The sequence below is a fragment of the Loxodonta africana genome, chromosome 2 (assembly GCF_030014295.1).
Source record: "Loxodonta africana isolate mLoxAfr1 chromosome 2, mLoxAfr1.hap2, whole genome shotgun sequence".
Classification (NCBI taxonomy): domain Eukaryota; kingdom Metazoa; phylum Chordata; class Mammalia; order Proboscidea; family Elephantidae; genus Loxodonta; species Loxodonta africana.
Window position 1 is genome coordinate 51,244,471 of NC_087343.1, and position 21,633 is coordinate 51,266,103.

Consider the following 21,633-nt stretch of genomic DNA (forward strand, 5'->3'; position numbering starts at 1 on the left):
AGTTGTTCACGAAGGCAATTAGCCACACATTCCATTTCTTCCTTCTATTTCTGACTTTCCTTCCTCAGTTGCTCTAGGCAAATAGAGGCCAATTGTCGTACCCTGGATGGCTGCTTGCAAGTTTGAAGACCCCAGGCATTAAACAACAAACTAGAAGGGAGAACATAAACACTAAACAGGCCAATTAACTGTGATGTCCCACGAAACCATGACCCTCAACCTCCAAACCAAGGAACCAATTCTCCTGAGTTGTTTGGTTGTACATAAGCAGCTTTAGGAGATACTTTTTTTTTTCTTTTGTCATTGTTATAAATACATCTATCACACTTTTTTTTTTTAAATAATTTTTATTGTGTTTTAAGTGAAAGTTTACAAATCAAGTCAGTCTGTCACATATAAGCTTATATACACCTTACTCCATACTCCCACTTACTCTCCCCAAGTCAGCCCGCTCCCTCCTTCCAGTCTCTCCTTTCATGATGGTTTTGCCAGTTTCTAACCCTCTCTACCCTCCTATCTCCCCTCCAGACAGGAGATGCCATCACAGTCTCAAGTGTCCACCTGATACAAGTAGCTCACTCTTCATCAGCATCTCTCTCCAACCCATTGTCCAGTCCCTTCCATGTCTGATGAGTTGTCTTCAGGAATGGTTCCTGTCCTGGGCCAAAAGAAGGTTTGGGGGCCATGACTGCTGGGATTCTTCTAGCCTCAGTCAGACCATTAAGTCTGGTCTTTTTATAAGAATTTGGGGTCTGCATCCCACTGTTCTCCTGATCCCTCAGGGGTTCTCTGTTGTGCTCCCTGTCAGGTCAGTCATTGGTTGTGGCCGGGCACCATCTAGTTCTTCTGGTCTCAGGATGATGTAAGTCTCTGGTTCATGTGGCCCTTTCTGTCTCTTGGGCTCATAGTTATCGTGTGACCTTGGTGTTCTTCATTCTCCTTTGATCCAGGTGGGTTGAGACCAATTGATGCATCTTAGATGGCAGCTTGTTAGCATATCACACAACTTTTGACAATTCAACTTTTTATAGGTGTACAACTTAGTGACAGCAATTACATTAATCAGCTGTGCAACCCTTTATCAATTCTTCATGATTGTAATTTTTCCATCACTAAAAACTGAAACTCAGTACTCTGAAAGCAATAATCTCCCTCTTTCCCCCTCCCTCCTAACCCTAAAAAAAAAAAATTTTTTTTCCTGGTAACCACTAATAAACTTGGGCCTGTATATATTTGCCTGTTCTTGTATTTTTATATAAGTGAGGTCATACAATATTTGTCCTTTTGTGACTGATTTATTTCACTCGGCATAATGTCATCAATCTCCATCCATATGATAGCATGTATCAAGAAGTCCCTATAATTTTTATTTATGATTTAAGATTATTTTAAGCTATTTATGTAATGACCTTTTAGAAATATTCTCATTAAAAATTCCTATCATTGGAGGTAAAAGGCCTTTCAGACAAAGGTCCCTGGGAGGTGCAATGGTTAGCACTCGAGTACTATACTAAAAGATTGGCAGTTCAGACCAACCCAGAGGTACCATGGAAGAAAGTCCTAGTGATCTATTTCCAAAATATTACAGCCAAGAAAACTCTCTGGAGCTCAGCTCTACTCTATAACACATGGGGTCACCATGCATCAGCATTACTTGAAGGCAATGGATTGGTTATTCCAGAGACACCTGTATATGAATAGAAATTCCCAGAGACAGAAAAGCAAGGGGTTTCTCATAAGAAAATTTCAATCCTTGGGAAATTGAGATAATTTGGGGGGTCTGGAGGCTTTTTGTCACACTGAAACACCAACAGGAATGTGGTCATGGACCAGCCTTGTAGGAGGCTTGACCTAATTATCCCAGAAAATATCTAATTTATGCCTTACAGAGTCCAGGGCTGTCATCTGTATAGTGGTCCCAACAATCAGAAGCCAGGGCCAGAGTTTTGAACAGACAGCTTACTTTATCAAAATGATATCCTTTCTCTTCTTTTTCTCCTGGGTTAAACCCACTTAACTGAAAATAACATTAGCTAGCAATGTGTCTAAAACGTGTTCAAATAAAGCACTGATAAAGAAATACGCTCCTTAATTAATGTCATATTAGCTGAATATTTCCTATCCTAAATTCTTCTACCTCTTTCTAATACCTGTCTTTTTCCTTCTTATGATGTGTGCTAGCAGAAATGACAGAAAAAGAAAGGACAGAACTTAGTCTAATCCTCTTTATCTCTCGAAGGCTTAATTTTCTACATTTCCAATCATTATCTGACTCCGTAGCAGAATATCTGACAATCTATGCTTCCTGTTAATAGTAATATGTGGATTAATATGCAGTGAAAGAGAACATGGCCTACAGGGCATTTATGGCTGTTTAAAATGTTCAGCTGATTTAACACTTGATGAAATTCTACTAGAAAAGAACTTATGCGGGAGGAAGGGCACGTGGGTGGCATATCTGTTAAGCAATGAAATTACTTGACAATTGAGAAATTACACTTCGGAAAAAGGAATCAATTCACACTGAGAAAGAGGAGTCCTTACTAGTGCTTGTATTTTAATGGCAGCTAGAATTACAAAGTTTCCTTTAGCATAAAGTAGAAATTTAATACAACCTAGAAGAAAAAGTAGATATCCAAGTGTCATTAATGCAGATTGTCATTAAAATAGAGGAGGGTTGTGAACCTGTATGTTCTCCCATAGAAGATAAATGTAGACTCATTAGTATAACTACCCTGGGTGTACATTGACCAAGGAGGACATGGCCTAGGATATAAAAGAAAAAAAGGGTAGGATGTAGTTAGAAAAATGAATGATTCTCCCACACAAGTTCTAGCATCATTATGCTGCTGGTCAGAGGCAATGTACTCATGGTGGAAAAAAAAAAAAAAAAAAGTTGCCATTGAGTCGATTCTGACTCATGATGACCCCATGTGTTTCAGATTCGCTCAGCTACTAATCAAAATGTTGGCACTTTTCCACCCAGAGGTGCCTCGGAAGAAAGGCTTGGTGCTCTATTTTCCAAAAGTTCACAGCCATGGAAAACCTTATGGGGTGCAGTACCCATGGTAGCCAGAAATAAAAGAACAGTTGGAAGGAGCCTTTTCTCTGTATCACCAAAATATATACCAACCAAAATCCAAGACCAGTATTTACTGGACAGAGCAGAATTGCCTCATAGGGTTTCTGAGCAGCAGCTGGTGAGTTTGAATTGCCAACCTTTTGGTTAGCAGCCAAGTCTTAACCACTGCACCACCAGGGCTCTGTAACTGATGTTGGACCATACAAAATCTCATGATACTTTGTCACACTGTAGTCATGCTGTGTCTCCGCCTTTAGAGTATTAATAATTCCTGTGACATCACATATACCCATATTCACATCTAAATGACCTCATTCCCTCAATTAAAAACCAAATATAAAATAATTTAGGATACCCATCCACTAACCATAAAATGGATGGGTATCCTAAATTAATTTATATTTGATTTTTAATTGAGGGAATTGACAGCATTGGGCTTTTTTGGATCGACTAACCAGTGCTGTCCAGTAGACTCTGACTCATGGTGAACCCATGTATGTCAGACTAGAACTGTGCTTCATTGGGTTTTTAATGGCTGAATTTTTGGAAGTAGATTGCCAGGCCTTTCTTCCAAGGTGCCTCTGGGTGCCCTCCAACATTTTGGTTAGCAGCTGAGCACATTAACTCTTTGCAGCACCCAGGGATTCTTATGCATACACTGTTGTTGTTGTTAGGTGCCGTCGAGTCAGTTCCAACTCGTAACGACCCTGTATACAACAGAATGAAACACTGCCCAGTCCTGCACCATCCTCGCAATCATTGTTATGCTTGAGGCCGTTGTTACAGCCACTGCGTCAATCCATCTCGTTGAGGGTCTGTCTCTTTTTCACTGACCCTTTCTTTACTTTACCAAGCATGATGTCCTTCTCCAGGGACTGGTCCCTCCTAATAACACATCCAAATTATGTGAGACATAGTCTGCCCATCCTAGCTTCTAAGGAGCATTCTGGCTATACTTCTTCTAAGACAGATTTGTTCATTCTTTTGGCAGTCCATAGTATATTCAATATTCTTCACCAACATCACTATTCAAAGGCATCAGTTTGTCTTAGGTCTTCCTCATTCATCGTCCAGCTTTCGCATGCGTGTGAGGTATTGAAAACACCATGGCTTGGGTCAGGTGCACTTTAGTCTTCAAGGTGACATTTTGCTTTTCAATACTTTAAAGAGGTCTTTTACAGCAGATTTGCCCAATACAATGCATCTTTTGATTTCTTGACAGCTGCTTCCATGGGCATTGACTGTGGATCCAAGTAAAATGAAATTCTTGACATCTTCAATCTTTTCTCCGTTTATCATGATGTTGCTTATTGATCCAGTTCTAAGGATTTTTGTTTTCTTTATGTTGAGGTATAATCCATACTGAAGGCTGTAGTCTTTGATCTTCATTGGTAAGTGCTTCAAGTCCTCTTCACTTTCAGCAAGCAAGGTTATGTCATCTGCATAAGGTAGGTTGTATTGAGTCTTCCTCCACTCCTGATGCCCTGTTCTTCTTCATATAGGTCCGCTTCTTGGATTATTTGCACAACATACAGACTGAATAGGTATGGTGAAAAGATACAACCCTGATGCACAGCTTTCCTGAGACTTTCAACCACACAGTACCCCCTTGTTCTGTTCAAACAACTGCCTCTTGATCTATGTACAGGTTCCTCATGAGCACAATTAAATGCATCCACTCTGTACCTCCAATTATGTGTGCTTGTGTGTGTGTGTGTGTATACATAGAGAGCATGCGAGAGAAGATCCCTAGGTGGTGCAAACAGTTCACTAGACTACTAACCTAAAGGTTGGTGGTTTGGTTGGATCCCACCCAGTGATACGGCAGAAGAAAAAGCCTGGCAACCTGTTTCCATTAAGATTACAGCCAAGAAAACTCTGTAGAGCACTTCTACTCTGTAACACATGAGGTCATCATGAGTCTAAATCAACTAGATGGCAACTAACAGCAACAATCATACATACATACATACATACATATATATACACGCACATACAGAGATACTGATTAAAATAAGTATGTGTGTACATATGTATATATACATATATATAATTAGAACTATTTTTGTCTTATTTTAAAGCCCCAAAACACTAGATGCCAACTATTTCCATGTTTCCAAGATGCCAGACTACTACCCACATAGGAATTGCAAAGGAGTTTATAAAACTTTCAGAAGAAACCGAGACAGAGAGAGAGTATGGAGAATCCTCCCTTGCCTAACCTCATAGAGAGGGCGGGGTGGGAGTGTATTCCCCTCACCTCAAGCCTAGCTAGGAAAAGAAACTTTGAATGGGGACCCTGCAGGAGCTTGGTATGGGTCCCCTGGAGCAATGAGGGATACAGTGGACTGGTGTCTGACTCACAACTTGAAACATGGAATTGCTGGGGGCAGCTTCGTGCGTGGGGGAGAAGCTTTAAGGAGGGAAAAGCAGAGAAAGCTGACCCTAGACCTTTCTGACAGCAGACAGCCTGCCTAAGGCAGCCTGAGGTAACGGAGATGGGAAAAGAGAACATTAAGTAAAGTTGACAGCATTTTTTTGTCCTCATTTTTTATTGCACTGAACTGAACATATAATTACTGCACTGAGGTGGTTTTGTGACAAGAAGTGACTGGGGGAATTTTTTTATTATCTAAGATCAACTAGACAATAAGAATTTGCTGTAAATTTTCTGTAAGATACAGCAAAAAAAACCCAGCTCTTCAGAACAGGTTTGAATAGGTAGTAAGTATAAAGAATAAAGATATTTAATTTTTAAATAACATCTCCCACGTCCTTTTGTGTGCACAGATACATGTAAATATTCTCATGTAGGACTATAATTCTCTAGACAGACATACAAGAGACTCATAACAGTAATTGGCTCTGCTGAAGGAAAAGGAGGGATTAGGAGTTAGGATAACCTGTTGCCAGTTGATTCTGACTCACAGTTACCCTACAGGACAGAGCAGAACTGCCCCATAGAATTTCCAAGTAGCAGCTGGTGGATTCAAACTGCCTACCTTTTGGTTAGCAGCCAAGCTCTTAACCACTGCGCCACCAGGGCTCCAGGAGTTAGGATAGGAGAGAGATTTTCACTGTCCATCCTGTGGACTCTGAATTGTTTACCTTGGGTTCCAATTATTTAAGAAAAATTATGTTAAAAAGGGTCACTCCAGAATTCTACAGTGGCTCTGATATCTTTGTAAATGTTGTAAATGTGCTGAAAAGTAGCAAGGTCTGGCAAACAGAATGCCAGAAAAGGAGCTCACCAAGGAGTCTGAGAATCTGGAATTAGTTTCTTTGAAACCTGTAACGTTATTTACTTTTTAATCAAAATTAACTAGGGAAGTGAAAATCCTAACGCAGCTTTCAGAGTTTCCTGTAGTTGAAATTTCCAATTATGCACGTGGCCAACATGTGTACTTTGTCACTCCCATCCATATCCATAGGTAGGAAAAGTCCAGTCTCTATTTCCTTCTCAGAGCCTCAATTTGATGTAAGACGCTCTTGGTAAAGGCTGCAATTGATTGGACAGTTTTGTTCTCACACAAACATTCAATAGAACTGTTTGGATACCCATCCAAGGATGATGAAGATAGGCATCCAGTAGGAAAAATAAATACTGTAATTATAAATTGACATTGTCAAGGATTTCATTTTACTTGGATCCACAATCAATGCCCTTGGAAGCAGCAGTCAGGAAATCAAAATAAGTGCTGCATTGGGTAAATCTGCTGAATAAGCCCTCTTTAAAGTGTTGGAAAGCAAAGATGTCACTTTTATGACTAAGGTGTGCCTAACCCAAGCCATGGTATTTTCAATTGCCTCATATACATGTGAAAGCTGGACAATGAATAAGGAAAATTGAAGAATTGATGCCTTTGGTGAAGAATACTGAATATACCATGGACTGCCAGAAGAATGAACAAGTCTGTCTTGGAAGAAATATAGCCAGAGTGCTCTTTGTAAGCAAGAATTGGAGAGTTCATCTCATGTACTTTGGACATGTTATCAGGAGGGGCCAGTCCCTGGAGAAATACATCATGCTTGGTAAAATAGAGGGTCAGCAAAAAAGAGGAAGACCGCGGACAAGACGAATTGACACAGTGGCTGGATGAGATGGACTGACATAGTGGCTGCAATAATGGGCTCAAACATAACGATTGTGAGGATGGCACAAGACTGAGTAGTGTTTTGTTCTGTTGTGCACACGGTTGCTATGAGTTGGAATCCACTCAACGGTACCAAACAACAATAGCAATTATAAATATTATTTAACTCATCAGAACTTGTTTCTGAATAGATATTGACCATCACTGGCAAAGTGACAATGTCTCATTCCACTTTAGCCACACTGGCCTCCTAGCTGTTCCTCTCAATTTCCAGGCCTACTAGAAATCTTCCAGCTCTCAATGGAATGTCCGCCCAACCCCAGATATCAGCATGGTTCTAATCTTTATCTCCTTCAGGAGTTATTTAAGTGCCATTTTCATTGGGAAGCATTCTCTGACTAAAAATCAAAAAACAGAGCCCACTGCCGTCGATTCCAACTCATAGCAATCCTGTAGGATAGAACAGACTTGCTCCAGAGGGTTCCAAGGCTGCAATCTTTATGGAAGCAGACCGCCACATCTTTCTCCTGTGGAACAGCTGGTGGGTTCAAACTGCAAACCTTTTGGTTAGCAGCTGATCATCTAACCACTTCTCCACCAGGGCTCCTTCTTCTATGACCAAAACCCATTGCCATCGAGTCGATTCTGACTCATAGCAACCCTATAGGACAGAGTAGAGCTGCCCCATAGAGTTTCCAAGGAGCAGCTGGAGGATTTGAACTGTTGACCCTTTGGTTAGCACCTGTAGCACTCAGACACTATGCCACCAGGGTTTCCCTTCTATGACCAGTCTACCTAAATTGCTCCACTCAACCCCTGCACTCAATGCTGTTCATTCTTCTTCCCTGCTTTACTTTTCTTCTTGGCTCCTGTCACCACCTAATGTTGTATATATTATTTATTTGGTGAGATGACTGTACCACTAGCATGTAACCTCCATGAAGGCTGTTTGTTCCACTGCTGTATCTTTGGCAGATAGAACAGTGCCTGGAACAGAGCAGTCACTCAGTAAGTATTTGCTGAATGAAATGAAGTCCAGTGGCAAGCTTAATAGGAAGGATCTTAATGTCAATTTACTTCCGGGGGGAAAAAAAAATCACCCAAATAAACATATAAGATACACAAACAGATGTCTCATAATTTTTTCTATTCTTTTACTGAGCTTTTTTCTTTTAAACCCAAGAGGGGAAAGAAAAAAAAAAAGATGAGCAGTTAAGGGAAAAAAAGGCATTCTTGTCCACAGGGCTTCACAGAGACTGCTGATGGCCCAAACTTCGTAGACTTTCTCGAGTCCTCTTCTTTTTATACCTACATCCAGTGCAGAACCGTTGACCATTTTTCCCATCTCCACTGCTATCCCTTCAAGCCACAATCAGTTCTTCCCTGAGTTGGTGCAAACTGTTTGTCTACATGGTTTCTCTGCTTCAGTTTGGCTCTGCTCAATCTGAAGCTGCCAAAATAATTCTTCCAAAAACCTAAGTCACATCAAGGCATGCTTCCGAGCAGAACCCTTCCTTGGCTCCCCATGCCTCGGACTAAGAGTCAAAGTCCTAACAATCCTGGCAATTGTATACTTATGTTCTGGCTCCATTACTTTTGAAACTCATTTGTTACTACTCTCCCTTCTACCACTTCCTCCCAATCACGCTGGCCTCCTCCTTCATTCATGAACCCATCAGGAAGGTTCCCCACCTCAGGGCCTTCGCACTAGCTGCTCCATCTGCCAGAATTCTCTTTCCCCAGATATTGGCATGGCTCACTCTCACTTCCTTCTACCCTTTGCTCAAATGTCGTCTTTTCAATGAGGCCTGCTCTGGCCACCCACTTGAAATTTCATAGCACTTATCCCTTCTAGCAACTCCTATAATTTACTTATTTATTATGATTATGGAGTCCTGAGGCAGTGCAAATGGTTAATGTGCTCAGCTGCTAACTAAAAGTTTGGAAATTCAAGTTCATCCAGAGGTACCAGGGAAGAAAAGCCTGGCCATCTAATTCCAAAAAAATCAGCCATTGAAAACCCTACAGACCACAATCTACTCTGATACACATAGTGTCACCATGATTTGGAGTCAACTGGAGGACAAATGGTTATTTTATTGTCTGTCTCCCTCCGCTAGAGTATAATCTTTTGTCAGCTTGGTTCACTGAGTACTGTGAGCTCTTAGTTCAACGCCTAACACATAATATGCACTCAATAAATATCCATTAAATAAACCTGACTGAGGGGCAGGCAACCTGGGTTCCAGGGCCAATACTGCCCCTGCCATGCTGTATGACACTGGCCTTTTGTCTGTTCCCTTGTGTATAACACAAAAGTTTGGGCTCATACTAGAAAGATAGCCTTCTTCTTTCCATGGTCCTGTTTGGCCCTTACTCATCAGTATGCCTTTTGCTCGTTGCAGACCTTGACCTACCTCCTTCTGGCCTTGACTTCACTGAGCATGCTCTTTCCCTTCTCAGTCTCTCTGGTTCACAACGTTGATATTCGGTAAATGTTGATTAAGTTGAAATCATTTGGATTTACTCGTGAAAAAAGAGAAGGCACTTTCTAAAAGAATTGTATGCCTTATGGTGTCTAGCTCTAATTTCTAATCCTAAAATCTATGTTGGAATGGCATGAGAATTTCTAAGAATATTAATTTAACATTTCTATGATGCATGCGGAAACCCTGGTGGCATAAAGCTTAAGTGCTACAGCTGCTAACCAAAGGGTCGGCAGTTCAAATCCGCCAGGCGCTCCTTGGAAACTCTATGGGGCAGTTCTACTCTGTCCTATAGGTGGCTATGAGTTGGAATCGACTCGATGGTACTGGGTTTGGTTTTTTTTGTTTTATGATGCATGCTGTAAATGCATATTATTTCTTTACAGAAGAAATTGTAGCTCAAGTTAGGTCACTTCACTTCATTGGTACCCTTTAAATACTATGAGTTTAAAGATCTCAAGTCTTCCATGTGCTCCTTTTGTTGTTAATTTCAAAGGGATATGTCAGATTCTGCTTGCAACTTCTAGAAGATTATTAATGAAACAGATTTTTTTTTTCTAAAAGCTAATTTGTAGACTTGACTTCATGGTTAATTTGTACCAGACAGTTCTTGCTTAAAGATACACAATTATAACTTCCTTTTAGCAACAAAATGCTTGGTTTTCATACCCTCAAGAATTATTGCAGTAAATCCAAATTAGTATTATTTCAGTTCCTCACTATAACAGGGCAGTGAATCAATAAATTACATTAGCTGAAATCAGCTTAGATTGTTAGTGATTTTTTTTCCCCAGTGGCAACCACTATGCACAGATGTAGACTGGTTGCTACAGATTCAAAAATAAAGCAGTCTCTGCTCCAACAAGCTCACAGATTAGTAAGAATCACCTCATTTTGAAATAACTGGTTATAACACAAAGCAAATTAAAACATAATTTTTTTGTTTCCCTTATTTCCTTTTTTCCAGTTAAATTCAAGTCAAAGTATATTTCCTCCTTTTGTAAATGATAGCATTAAACAAATTCTTTATTAATTAATATAAAGAAATATATGAAATACTTTCTCAAAGAATAGGAATAGTTGAGAATTGTATGAGCATACATGAATGACGCTTGCATTACTTTTAAAATCAGCAGGTATCATCAAAAGACATACTAGTACAGTATTTTCAAAAATAAGTTTCTACCTCAATATCTATGGAGCCCCCAAAACAAGTGGTGTGCGATACACAGAACAAACCAGTAAGTTTAACCAAGAGCGTCAGGCTTCTTGTACAATGTTTCTGGCAAGAATGTCGCCAGGATCCTACAAGCTACCTAGGTGGCAAGCAGCATCTCTTATTTAAAGGTTTCGTTCCTAGCTGGCCTACCCGTGAAACTCATTGGCCCACGAGTACTTCCTTTCACCTACAAGCACCCAACCCACTGCCCTGGAGTCATTCCTCACCGCGAGGTTGTAGCACGGTACAGAAGTGTCCCGTGGAGCTGTAAATCTTTACTGAAGCTGACTGCCAGGCACATCGTTCTCCTGCGAGAGCGGCTGCTGAGTCCTGAACCGCTGACCTTTTAGTTTGCAGCCCAGCACTTAACCACTGCGTTTTTTTTATTTTTTTATTTTATCAGGGCTCCTCTAGAAGCACCCCAACCAAAACCAAACTTGATTTCTACTCATAGCGACCCTACGGGGCAGAGTAGAACTGCTGCATACGGCTTCCGAGGCTGTACATCTATACAAAGCAGACTGCTACATCGTTCTCCCCTACAACAGCAGGTGGGTTCTAACCTCCCATCTTTGGATTCCCAGCCGAGCGCTTTACCCACTGCGCTACCAGGGCTCCTCTACAAACACCAAACTGACAAAACCAAGCCTGTTGCAATCGAGTAGATTCCAAGGACGACTAAAAACAAACTTAAAGGAGCGATCTGATTGGCTAAGACGTGATGACGCAACGTACCTCAAGCCTACTGAAAATCTGTCTCCGCAAGCCTGGCTCGGATTCCGCTTCCCGATTGGTCCCTAAGACAAGAGGGCAGGGACAATTGCTGAAATTGCCTTCCGGGACCGCAATTCCCGGCAAAGATGGCGGCGGCCAGGTGCTGGAGGCTCGTGCCTCGCAGTCGGGGACTGTCACTGCACACCGCGGCCGCCTCAGCCACCTCGGCCATCGTGGCTCTGGAGACGTCTGGCTCAGATGTCGCGTCGGCCCCCGTTGCCCGCTACCCACCGATTGTGGCCTCCTTGACTGCCAAAAGCAAGGCGGCGCGGCAGCGGCGGATAGAGCGGTGGCAGGCGACGGTGCACGCGGCCGAGTCGGTAGATGAGAAGCTGCGAATCCTCACCAAGATGCAGTTCATGAAGTACGTGGTTTACCCGCAGACCTTCGCCCGGAACGCTGACCGCTGGTACCAGGGCTTCACCAAGACCGTGTTCATGTCTGGCCTGCCGCCGCAGCTGGTGGCGCCTGCGCCTGCGTTGGAGCTGGCCTCCCTGCGCGCAGCCGCCTGTGACTGCCTTGTGCAGGAGCACTTCTACCTGCGGCGCAAGCGGCGCGCGCCCCTCTACCAGGACCGCGAGGCTATCGCTTCGCCCTTCCTGGACCAGCTGGTGGCCGCTCTCGTGGGCCTGCTTAGCCTGCACAACCCGACCTTGGCAGGCGCCGCCATCGGTGAGTCCCCGGGTCAGCCGTACCGGGCGGGGGAGATGGGGATAAAAGGGAGCGGCTCCGCCTCCTGTAGGCCCCTTGGTCAAGTTTTCCTCTCTGCTTCGTCAAATTTTGTCAGTTCCTTCGGTCCCAGCTGGGAGCAGCGTGGTTCAGTAGCGGTCACTGCGTTAGGATTCTGGGGATTGGGTTCTGGTGCCTGCTGCCACTTACTAGTTGTGCATTCCTGGACTAGTAGCTGAAGCGCGCCAGGACGACAGTTCTTGACTCTGTGACAGTCCAGCCAAGTGGAAGAGCTGTGATGGTTAAGAGAAGGGGCTCTGAGAGGATGGGGCCGACTTGGGGTTGTCTTATAACCTATTTTTTTCCATTTTAAAGACAGGGATTAGGATACTAGTATTTCACCACAGAATTGTGAAGGTTAAATGCTATATTGGCTGCAATACCTAACGTTTATTGAGTAATTATTATGTGCCAGGTTCTTGCATGCCAAATAATTTAACTGTTTACAGTAGGTAGCATTGCTTTATAAAATAAAAAATCTGAAGTGCAGAAATTTTAGATGCACTTAAGGCCTCAATGGGGACGCTGTGAGTCGGAATCGACTCCACGGCAATGAGTTTTTTGGTAAGGCCTGATACCTGGTAATTTGGGGGCCAGGAATCACACCCAGCCATTCTGAGTTCCCAGTAAACAATCAACAACTTCCATTAACTGTTCAGCACAGACATGGGAAGTAATTAATGGATGGACAATTTTAAAAATCAGTGTTTCTAATTCGTTCATCATTTTATGTCTGCCACCCAGTAGGTAACTTAATAAATATTTATGGAATTCATGGTGTTATTACTGTAGATAAGTGCTCAACTAAGGCTTGTTGTGTTCATGTTACTTCTCTCCCTCAGTTGGGAAGGAAGTGGTCTTGGGCTCTTGACTAGTCATGAGTTACTAGATTGGTGGCCTAAGAAAAAACTTCCTGTATCTTGTCTGATCTTGGTTCCACTTGTATAAGATGGTGATGATGACAACAATACTTACTTTTGAGAATTATTGTGGAAATTGAATTAATAATTCATAGAACAGTTCAGACTCCTGTTAGTACTTTTGTTTCTGTTGAGTGGTATTCCTGTTGGTTTTACTTTCTTTATGTTTATTCTTGATTGAGAAAACTTAGGTTATTGTTCAGCATAGCATAGGCATGTATATTTAAGTCATAATGGTTTAAGTTAAATTACCACATGAGTCAGACTAGTTATCATATATCAAAGAGTAATTTTTTGAAATTCTTTCAACTAGACCCAATCATTCTAAAGTTCTGTATTATTAAGTTAGTGTTCTTTAGTATTCTAATGATAGCCATTTTTATCTAAATGACCAAATGAAAAATGTTTTAATATGTTCTGGTAGATTATAAGCGCCCAGTTCACCTTTTCTGGATGCGTGGTGAAGAAATTATTCCAAGTGGTCATCGGAAGGGTCGAGTTGACGCTTTGCGATACCAGATAGATGATAAACCACACAACCAGATTCGGATATCCAAGCAACTTACAGAGGTAAGGATTTGTATGTTTGTATGTCTAAGATGGAAACCCTGGTGGTGTAGTGGTTAAGTGCTACGGCTGCTAACGAAACGGTCGGCAGTTCGAATCCACCAGGTGCTCCTTGGAAACTCTACGGGGAAGTTCTCTGTCCTCTAGGGTTGCAATGAGTTGGAATCGACTCAACGGCAGTGGGTTTTGGGTATATCTAATATATCTACCGACATATGTCGTGGGAAATGTCATTGGAGGACTCGATATTGAGCTTGGTAGGATAAAAAAATTTTGGATGAATCCTCACTTTCATGTTTGTTTCAAAGACATCTTGAAATTTCTTTTTAGCTTTTTATTCTGCTATGATATATTCTGGAGAGGTCAAATATTCATAGTACCTGGGGTTAAGACATCAGTTTTCAGGACAATACAGATCTTTATCTTAGTGAAAAACTTTTAGTAATAGTTTATGGTTGTAATTTAAAATAGACTACATGGAAGCAGCAGTCAAGAGATCAGGGGACCTAATGCATTGGACAAATCTGCTGTAAAAAACCTTTAAAATCTTAAAGCAAAAATGCCAGTTTAATGACAAAGGTGCACCTGACCCACACCATGGTCTTTTCAGTTGTCTCCTATGCATGTGAAAGCTGGACAATGAAAAAGGAAGACCAAAGAAGAATCAACACATTAGAATTTGGTGTTGGAGGAGAATATTGAATATACTGTGGATTGCCAGGAGAGCAAACTAGTATTTCATTTAGTGAAAATGAGGGAGACCCTCCATGTGATGGATTGGCATAATAGCTGTAACAATGGACTCAAACATAGCAAAGATTGTGAGGATGGCACAGGCCCAGGCCATGTTTCGTTCCATTATACTTAACAGAAATACCACAGATGGGTGGCTTTAATGAAGAAAAATTTGTTTTCTCACAGTTCAAAAGGCTAGAAGTTCAAATTCAGGGCGCTGGCTCTAGGGAAAGGCTCTCTCTCTGTCCGCTCTGGGGGAAGGTCCTTGTCTCTTTTCATCCTCTATTCTTAGGTTCCTTAGCGATCATGTGGTGAGCAATTTCTCCTTCTTTCCACCAGGCGCTCCTTGGAAACTCTATGGGGCACTTCTACTCTGTCATGTAGGGTCGCTATGAGTCGGAATTAACCCGATGGCAGTGGGTTTTGGTTTTTGTGCTTGCTTACTTGCTTGCTTAATCTACTCTTTAATATCTCAAAAGAGATTGATTTAAGACTTGCTTGCACTGATACTTGCCTTATTAATTAATATAACAATCCCACTCTCAAATGGGTTTATAACCAGTCTGCTTCCGTAAAGATTTCAGTCTGTAAGGCAGTTCACCGTTGTCCTGTAGGGCGTCTGTAATTCAGAATCAATGTTTTCTTTCGGGGAGGGGTGGGGAGAACACAGTTCAATCCATAATTGTTGCCATGAGTCGGAATCAACTCAATGGCAACTAATAACAGCAACACACTAGCCGGTAAGAAATCGGAGCATTTTACAGTTATGACCTATGTCCTTGTAAGTATTTGGAATTCTGGAGAACAGCTAGTATATTTTGAGTGTTGTCTTTAATGTTGGAGGCAACAAACTTTTTCTTTAAAAGATCCCAAAATACCAATCCAAACCCCATTGCTGTTGAGTCGATCCCAACTCTTAGCAGCCGTGTAGGACCGAGTAGGACTACCCCATAGAGTTTCCAAGGCTAAAATCTTGATGGAAGCAGACTGCCCCATCTTTCTCCCGCTGAGCGGCTGGTAGGTTCCACTGGCTGACCTTTCGGTTTGCAGCTGCGCACTTAACCACTGTGCCACCAGGGACCCTTTTAAAAGATCCAGTTAGTAAATATTTTAGGTTTGGCAGGCCATTAAGTTCTCTGTTGCAGCTACTCAGCTCTGCCGTTACAATGTAAAGGAAGCCATATACAATATGTAAAAAAATGTGTTTCAGTAAAACTTGATTTGTAAAAACAGGTGACAGGCCAGATTTAGTCCATTTGGTCCATTTTTAGATGGTGCGTTACCATATCATTTTGTAAAACATTTAAGATTTTAAAAACTTTAATAAGAATGTGAAGAAAATGCGTATTGATGCTGCTGTGAACATAGTGTGTTTTTTCTTCTTCTTTTAAGTTTGTACCGCTGGATTATTCTGTTCCTATAGAAATCCCTGTTCAGAGTTGTAAGCCAGACAAACTTCCGTTATTCAAACGACAATATGAAAACACCATATTTATTGGTAAGTTTCTCGCCCTTTTATGCCATAAATGTGTTCAAAGTGTCCTGTGTGTGTGTGTAGATCACTAGCTATAGTGAAAAAGTAAGTCACCATGATCAAGAGGTTCAGGTGGTTCACAAGCAATATAATCCATAATCTCAAAATCTTGTGCATGAAAATTGGGAAGAAATACTTTTTCAGCTCACCATCTTAAATTTACTTGCTTCTACTGAATAAGCAGTATTTTTTTGTTATGAAAATACACCAAAACATTTGCCAGTTTAACAATTTCTGCATGTAAAATTTAGAGACGTTGATTATATTCTTCGTATTGTGCAGCCATTATCACTATCCTATTCTGAGTTACCCTACCACCATTAACATAAACTCATTGCCCCTAAGCAAAAACTCCTTCTTCCCCCTCCCTCGTACCCACTAATTTAACTGTAATTGTTCTTATTGGGCTTAGTTCATTTGTTATCTAGAAAAACAAGTTTGGAGTGTAGTTGAGGCAGTGATTAGTTCGATTTTTTTTGTTTTGCAGATGCATCTCACTTGTGCTGTGTACTGTGATAGCTGTCAGGAACACAAAAATTAATAAGGCCTGAGGTCTGCTCCATGCAACTCATTCTTTAGTTGTTTTTTCTTCCTTTATAATTTCTGGCTGACTTGAGGAAGATTTTAAGAAAGTCTTAGTCCTCCAGACCAATTTTATCAGCTTCTTTTCAGTCACTGAAGTTTTAGGGAGTAAAGTATGAGAAACTTTCTCTTGAAAAGACTTCACCACTAAAAGTTGAGAAGGTCAGCATTTCACGAAATATTGGCCTTTATTTTCTTTACATCTAAACGTAGTGTGAAGGTCCTTTTTTAAAAGGCTATTAGGAGCAGGGTATTTAATCATAACAATTAAAATAGTAAAAGGGTTTTAAGAGTCATCAGATATTTGTATCCTCTGGTGAATATGAGGTGAATAACAAAGCCCCCAGTGATGACTAAAGAATTGGAGAAAATGAAAATGATATAGAATTTTAAATAGTTTTTATATATAGTCTTATGACTTACCTTCCGTCATAATGGATTTGGTGATAGTTAGCAGATTGACAAATTATACTTCCATGTGAAATTTTACCTTTATTATAATCAGTAAGAAAACCAACCATTCCAATTTGTGTGTTTTGAACACTCAATACGTGACGTGTAGAGAAGATGGGTTTGAAGCTAATAGTAAAGACGTGTTCTACGTGTGCGTTTCATGTGAAATGTTTTTATTTTCTTCTTTAGGTTCGAAAACAGCAGATCCATACTGTTATGGTCACACCCAGTTTCATTTGTTACCTGACAAGTTAAAAAGGGAAAGGCTCTTGAAACAGAACTGTGCTGATCAGATCGAAGTTGTTTTTCGAGCTAATGCTATTGCAAGCCTTTTTGCTTGGACTGGAGCACAAGCCATGTATCAAGGTAAAACTAGTGGTGTGGTGGTGGTGTTCTTGGAAGGCATCCCTGGCATTTTAAGAATTTAATAGTTCAAATCATTTTCTTTGGGTTAAAATATAGGTTGAATCATTTTGAGAGCTTTTGCATTGGCACAAAATACAGTGTTCTAAAAACCATAGTGAAATATTTTACATTTGAACTTGGCAGGTGCACTTAGGTAGTTACTTTGACCACCTCTGTGTGAATGTATTTTTTCCTGGTCATTTCCTGAAGTATCTCAATGTCTCTGTGGCCAAATAAGTCAGCTCTTTGTAGATGACAACAGCTTCGTGAAGACATTTCTGAAGCTAGAAAAGGAAATGGTATGATAGATGAAATTGTTAGGATTCATCAAGGCCATCCTATGTATTTTCGCGAAAGGCCGTGTTCAAGGTGTAAATTAGGAGAGCGTTCATTCGTTCAGTAAATATTGATTGCTAGGCACTGCCAGCCCTGGAGATACAGTGTCGAGTGAGTCAGATGGGTCCAGATCCTGCTCTGCTGGAGGTGATATCATAGTGGAGACAGTGGACGATAATAAACACGTAATATTTTCAGCTAGTGGTAGTACTGTGAAGAGAATACATTAAGAGCAGCATAGAGTGATTTATGGGATATGTGTTTGTGAATGAGGTATGGGGCATAATCTATTTAGAGTAATTCAGGGGCAGTCTCTAAAAAATGGCATTTGTACAGACATCTGTATGGTCAAGATGTGGCTATGCACAAATCTGGGGGAAGACACTTCTAGGTAAAAGGAAAAGCAAGTAAGTCTCTAAGGTGGGAACAGGCTTAAAGTATTTAACAAACAATATTGGAGCCCTGGTGGCGCAGTGGTTAAGACCTCAGCTGCTAACCAAAAGGTCAGCAATTCAAATCGACCAGCCACTCCTAGGAAACCTTAAGGGGCAGCTCTACTCTGTCCTGTAGTGTCGCAATGAGTTGGTATCAACTGGATGTTAACAAGTTTGGATTTTTTTTTTAAATGAAGTAAGTGAGGGGGAGACTAATTGAGGGTGATATGAAGGAAGCCAGAGGCCAGATCACATAGGACTTTAGAGCCCATAGTGAGACATTTGAATTTTATTTCAAAACTTGAAGTAATATAATATGCAGCTAGATTAATCCTATATGAATACCCAGGAGGAATTTTAGTAGAGATTTAATTATTGCTGGGTTCACTTTTTTCTTTATATATTTTATTAACCTTTAACTCACAATTGTTGGCTTACACTTCTGTAATAGAAATGAAAGGAGAGAGTGAAATAGGAATAGACAGTATCAGAAATAGAGGAAACTATTTTGAAGATATTAGAATGGCAGTGTTTTTTCTTGAAAAAGTACCTCTTTTATGATAGAATTAATTCCATATTTTACCAATTTTATTCATTGGCTAAAGTTACTACTTGACCCTGGCAGTTGGAGTTAAGTATATTCAAGCCAATCATCCTCTAACAGGAAGTACTTAGAAGATCTATATAGTGAACTTATTAAGGTTTCCTGGAGCTTATCAGGTGGACATGCCAGGCAATGACAGCAGTTCATAAAACTGATTTTGAAGTGTGGAAAGCAAGACACTGAATTTGTCTTGAGGACACTGGTGAGACCTTTAGTACAACAGTTTTTCTGAAGGTATTTTGTGTGTTGATTTGATGAAGTAAATAGGCATGATAACTATTGGGTGGGAGGTGCTATTTGTATGGGGGAAATATGAGCATATTTGACACCAGTGAGTAATGATGTAGTTAATACCAGGTGTAGGAGGAATCTGCATAAAAAGAGCCTGCAGCTTGCAGCGGTTCTTAGATGAAGTGAGTTAAGGTTGAAAGTTGTGGAAGACTGAAGTTGGTGAAAGGATGAATCATGAGTTTGGGGATACTAAAACCAAAACCAAACCTGTTGCCATGTAGTCGATTTTCTGATGCATGGTGACTCCACATGTTTCAGAGTAGAACTGCATTCTATAGAGTTTTAAATGGCTGTAATTTACAGAAGGAATCCCTGGGTAGTACAATGGTTAAACAGAGGAGTACTAACCGAAAAGTTGCCATTTCAAACCCACCCAGAGGTACCTTGAAAGTAAGGCCTGGCAATCTGCTTCTGAAAGGTTACAGCCTTGAAAACCCTACAGAGCAGTTCTACTCTGCCATGAGTCAGAATCGACTCGATGACAACTAACAACAATCTTAAAGCAGTAGATCGCTAGGCCTTCTGCACCGCCAGTGGGTGGATTCGAACCACCAACTTGTGGTTAGTAGTTTGAGTGCAAACTGCTTGCACCACCCATGGATCTTTGGGGATACTAAAAGGTATGAAGTAATTTTTAATGCAAATATGAAATATAGGGTTAGAATGGAGAATAGAAAACTTTGAGATCTTGAGGAATTTTGTAGGTAAAGTACCCAGGTTTTAGGAGATGTTTGATATGTTCTAATGTGTTAGGTTTTGTTTAGGTAAAATATGTTTGTAAATTTCAGCATGACTTTCTTCTACAGGATTCTGGAGTGAAGCAGATGTTACCCGGCCTTTTGTCTCCCAGGGCGTGATCACAGATGGAAAATACTTCTCCTTTTTCTGTTACCAGTTAAATACTTTGGCACTGACCGCACAAGCTGATCAGAATAACCCTCGTAAAAATATATGCTGGGGGACGCACAGTAAGCCTCTTTATGAAACAATCGAAGGTAATGAGGTGAAAGGTTTTAATGATGATGTTCTACTTCACTTAGTTCATTTTCTACTGAATAGACCAAAAGAAGAAGACAAATCGCAGTTGTTGGAAAACTAACAGAACTTTTGGTTTAGGACTTTGAGATTACTTAAATTTCATTGAAGTAACAATAAAAGGAATTTTAATATGAGACTTGTCAGGTATTAACTGCGTTATTTTTTTTTATTGTGGTTAATTTGTTACATATGTAATAAAGCATTTGACATTTCAGCATTCCTCACATGTGGTATTAACTGTATTCATCATCTTGTGCAACCACCACCGTTTTCCTTTTCCAATTTTTTCCGTCACTTTTAACGTAAGCTCGGTGTCTCCTGAGCAGTGATTCCCTTTTTCCCTTTCCCTCCCACGTGCCTCAATAAACACTAATAACCTTAAGTCTGTATACATTTGCCTATTTCATATAAGTGGGACAGCTACTTCTTACGTTAATATGTGGCCGAACTTCTCGTTCTGCTCAAAATGTGTCAGTAAGAGATTTAATTTTACACATAGTATGTTGATTTAAAAATAATTTTATCTATACATGGCGAATTGATGAGACTAATTGAGGTATTTTCAGTATCTTGGTATTAATAGAGTTGGATTTTAAAAGTAATATAAGGACAATACTTTAAATGTTACTCATGTTTTTTGTTGTTAGGAATACAGCATAGAGTTTCAGAGTCCTACTCAAACCCCCTCAAAACATGAACGATAATTTGCACATAAAGCAAACCGAGGCCCAGAGGCATTAAGCACCGTTTCCAGGATCCCACAGATGATTAATAATAAAACCAAAAAAAAACCCCTTGTTGTCATAGCAACCCTATAGGACAGAGTAGAACTGCTCCATAAGGTTTCCAAGGCTGTAATCTTAAGGGAGGCAAACTGCCACATCTTTCTCCTGCTGAGCTGGTGGGTTTGAACCACCCACCTTAGCAGCTGAGCAGTTAACCACTGTGTCACACCAGGGCTCCTTGATTAACAATAGAATTGGTGAATTATGTCCAGCTTAGCTTCTTAGCATCTTTTAGAAGTAATGTTAACACATTTCAATTAGTGCCATTTGCTGTGTCCCAAAGATTAGAAAACTAGCTTTAATATGTGTCAAAGTCAATTGTCAGTAAAATTGTTAATCTTGTTGCGAATTAAGGTTCATTCCAACCATTTTTAGTGGGGAAAGAGAATTACTTTTCTAAGATCATACTTGTACATCTTATTTTATATAATCTATCATGAATAGATAAAATATCCCACTATTTAGTCATATGACAAATAATTGTCTTTTTACTTTTTTATTTTTTGTCCTTGGTAAGGCAAAGGCCATAGTTATATTGATAGTTGCTTCAGGCTAGAAGCCTAGG

General features: G+C 40.5%; 1 protein-coding gene and 1 long non-coding RNA gene across 3 annotated transcripts in view; one reads left to right on the forward strand and one right to left on the reverse strand.

Annotated features, from left to right (window-relative positions):
• The window catches only part of LOC135228129 (uncharacterized), an 82,296-nt gene extending 70,430 nt beyond the window's left edge, over positions 1-11,866 (reverse strand). The window contains exon 1 of one of the 2 annotated variants that reach the window (XR_010318460.1): positions 11,617-11,809. This is a non-coding gene — a long non-coding RNA (uncharacterized LOC135228129). Of the gene's footprint in view, positions 1-11,616 lie in introns of both variants that reach the window. The other variant, XR_010318461.1, reaches the window with a different exon arrangement.
• Positions 11,719-20,661, forward strand: MRPS30 (mitochondrial ribosomal protein S30). Its single transcript, XM_003408022.4, has 5 exons — positions 11,719-12,327; positions 13,729-13,874; positions 15,999-16,104; positions 17,365-17,541; positions 20,052-20,661. Exons 1-5 carry the CDS (start codon positions 11,742-11,744, stop codon positions 20,342-20,344), a joined length of 1,308 nt encoding a protein of 435 aa, XP_003408070.1. The 5' UTR covers positions 11,719-11,741; the 3' UTR covers positions 20,345-20,661.
• The last annotated feature ends 972 nt before the right edge of the window (positions 20,662-21,633 follow it).

Excerpts from the sequence above, each read along its gene's own strand:
- MRPS30 (XM_003408022.4), top strand. The coding sequence starts at position 11,742 with ATGGCGGCGGCCAGGTGCTGGAGGCTCGTGCCTCGCAGTCGGGGACTG. Across the intron at positions 12,328-13,728 it reads CTTGGCAGGCGCCGCCATCG|ATTATAAGCGCCCAGTTCAC; the intron begins GTGAGTCCCCGG and ends ATGTTCTGGTAG. Across the intron at positions 16,105-17,364 it reads TGAAAACACCATATTTATTG|GTTCGAAAACAGCAGATCCA; the intron begins GTAAGTTTCTCG and ends TTTCTTCTTTAG.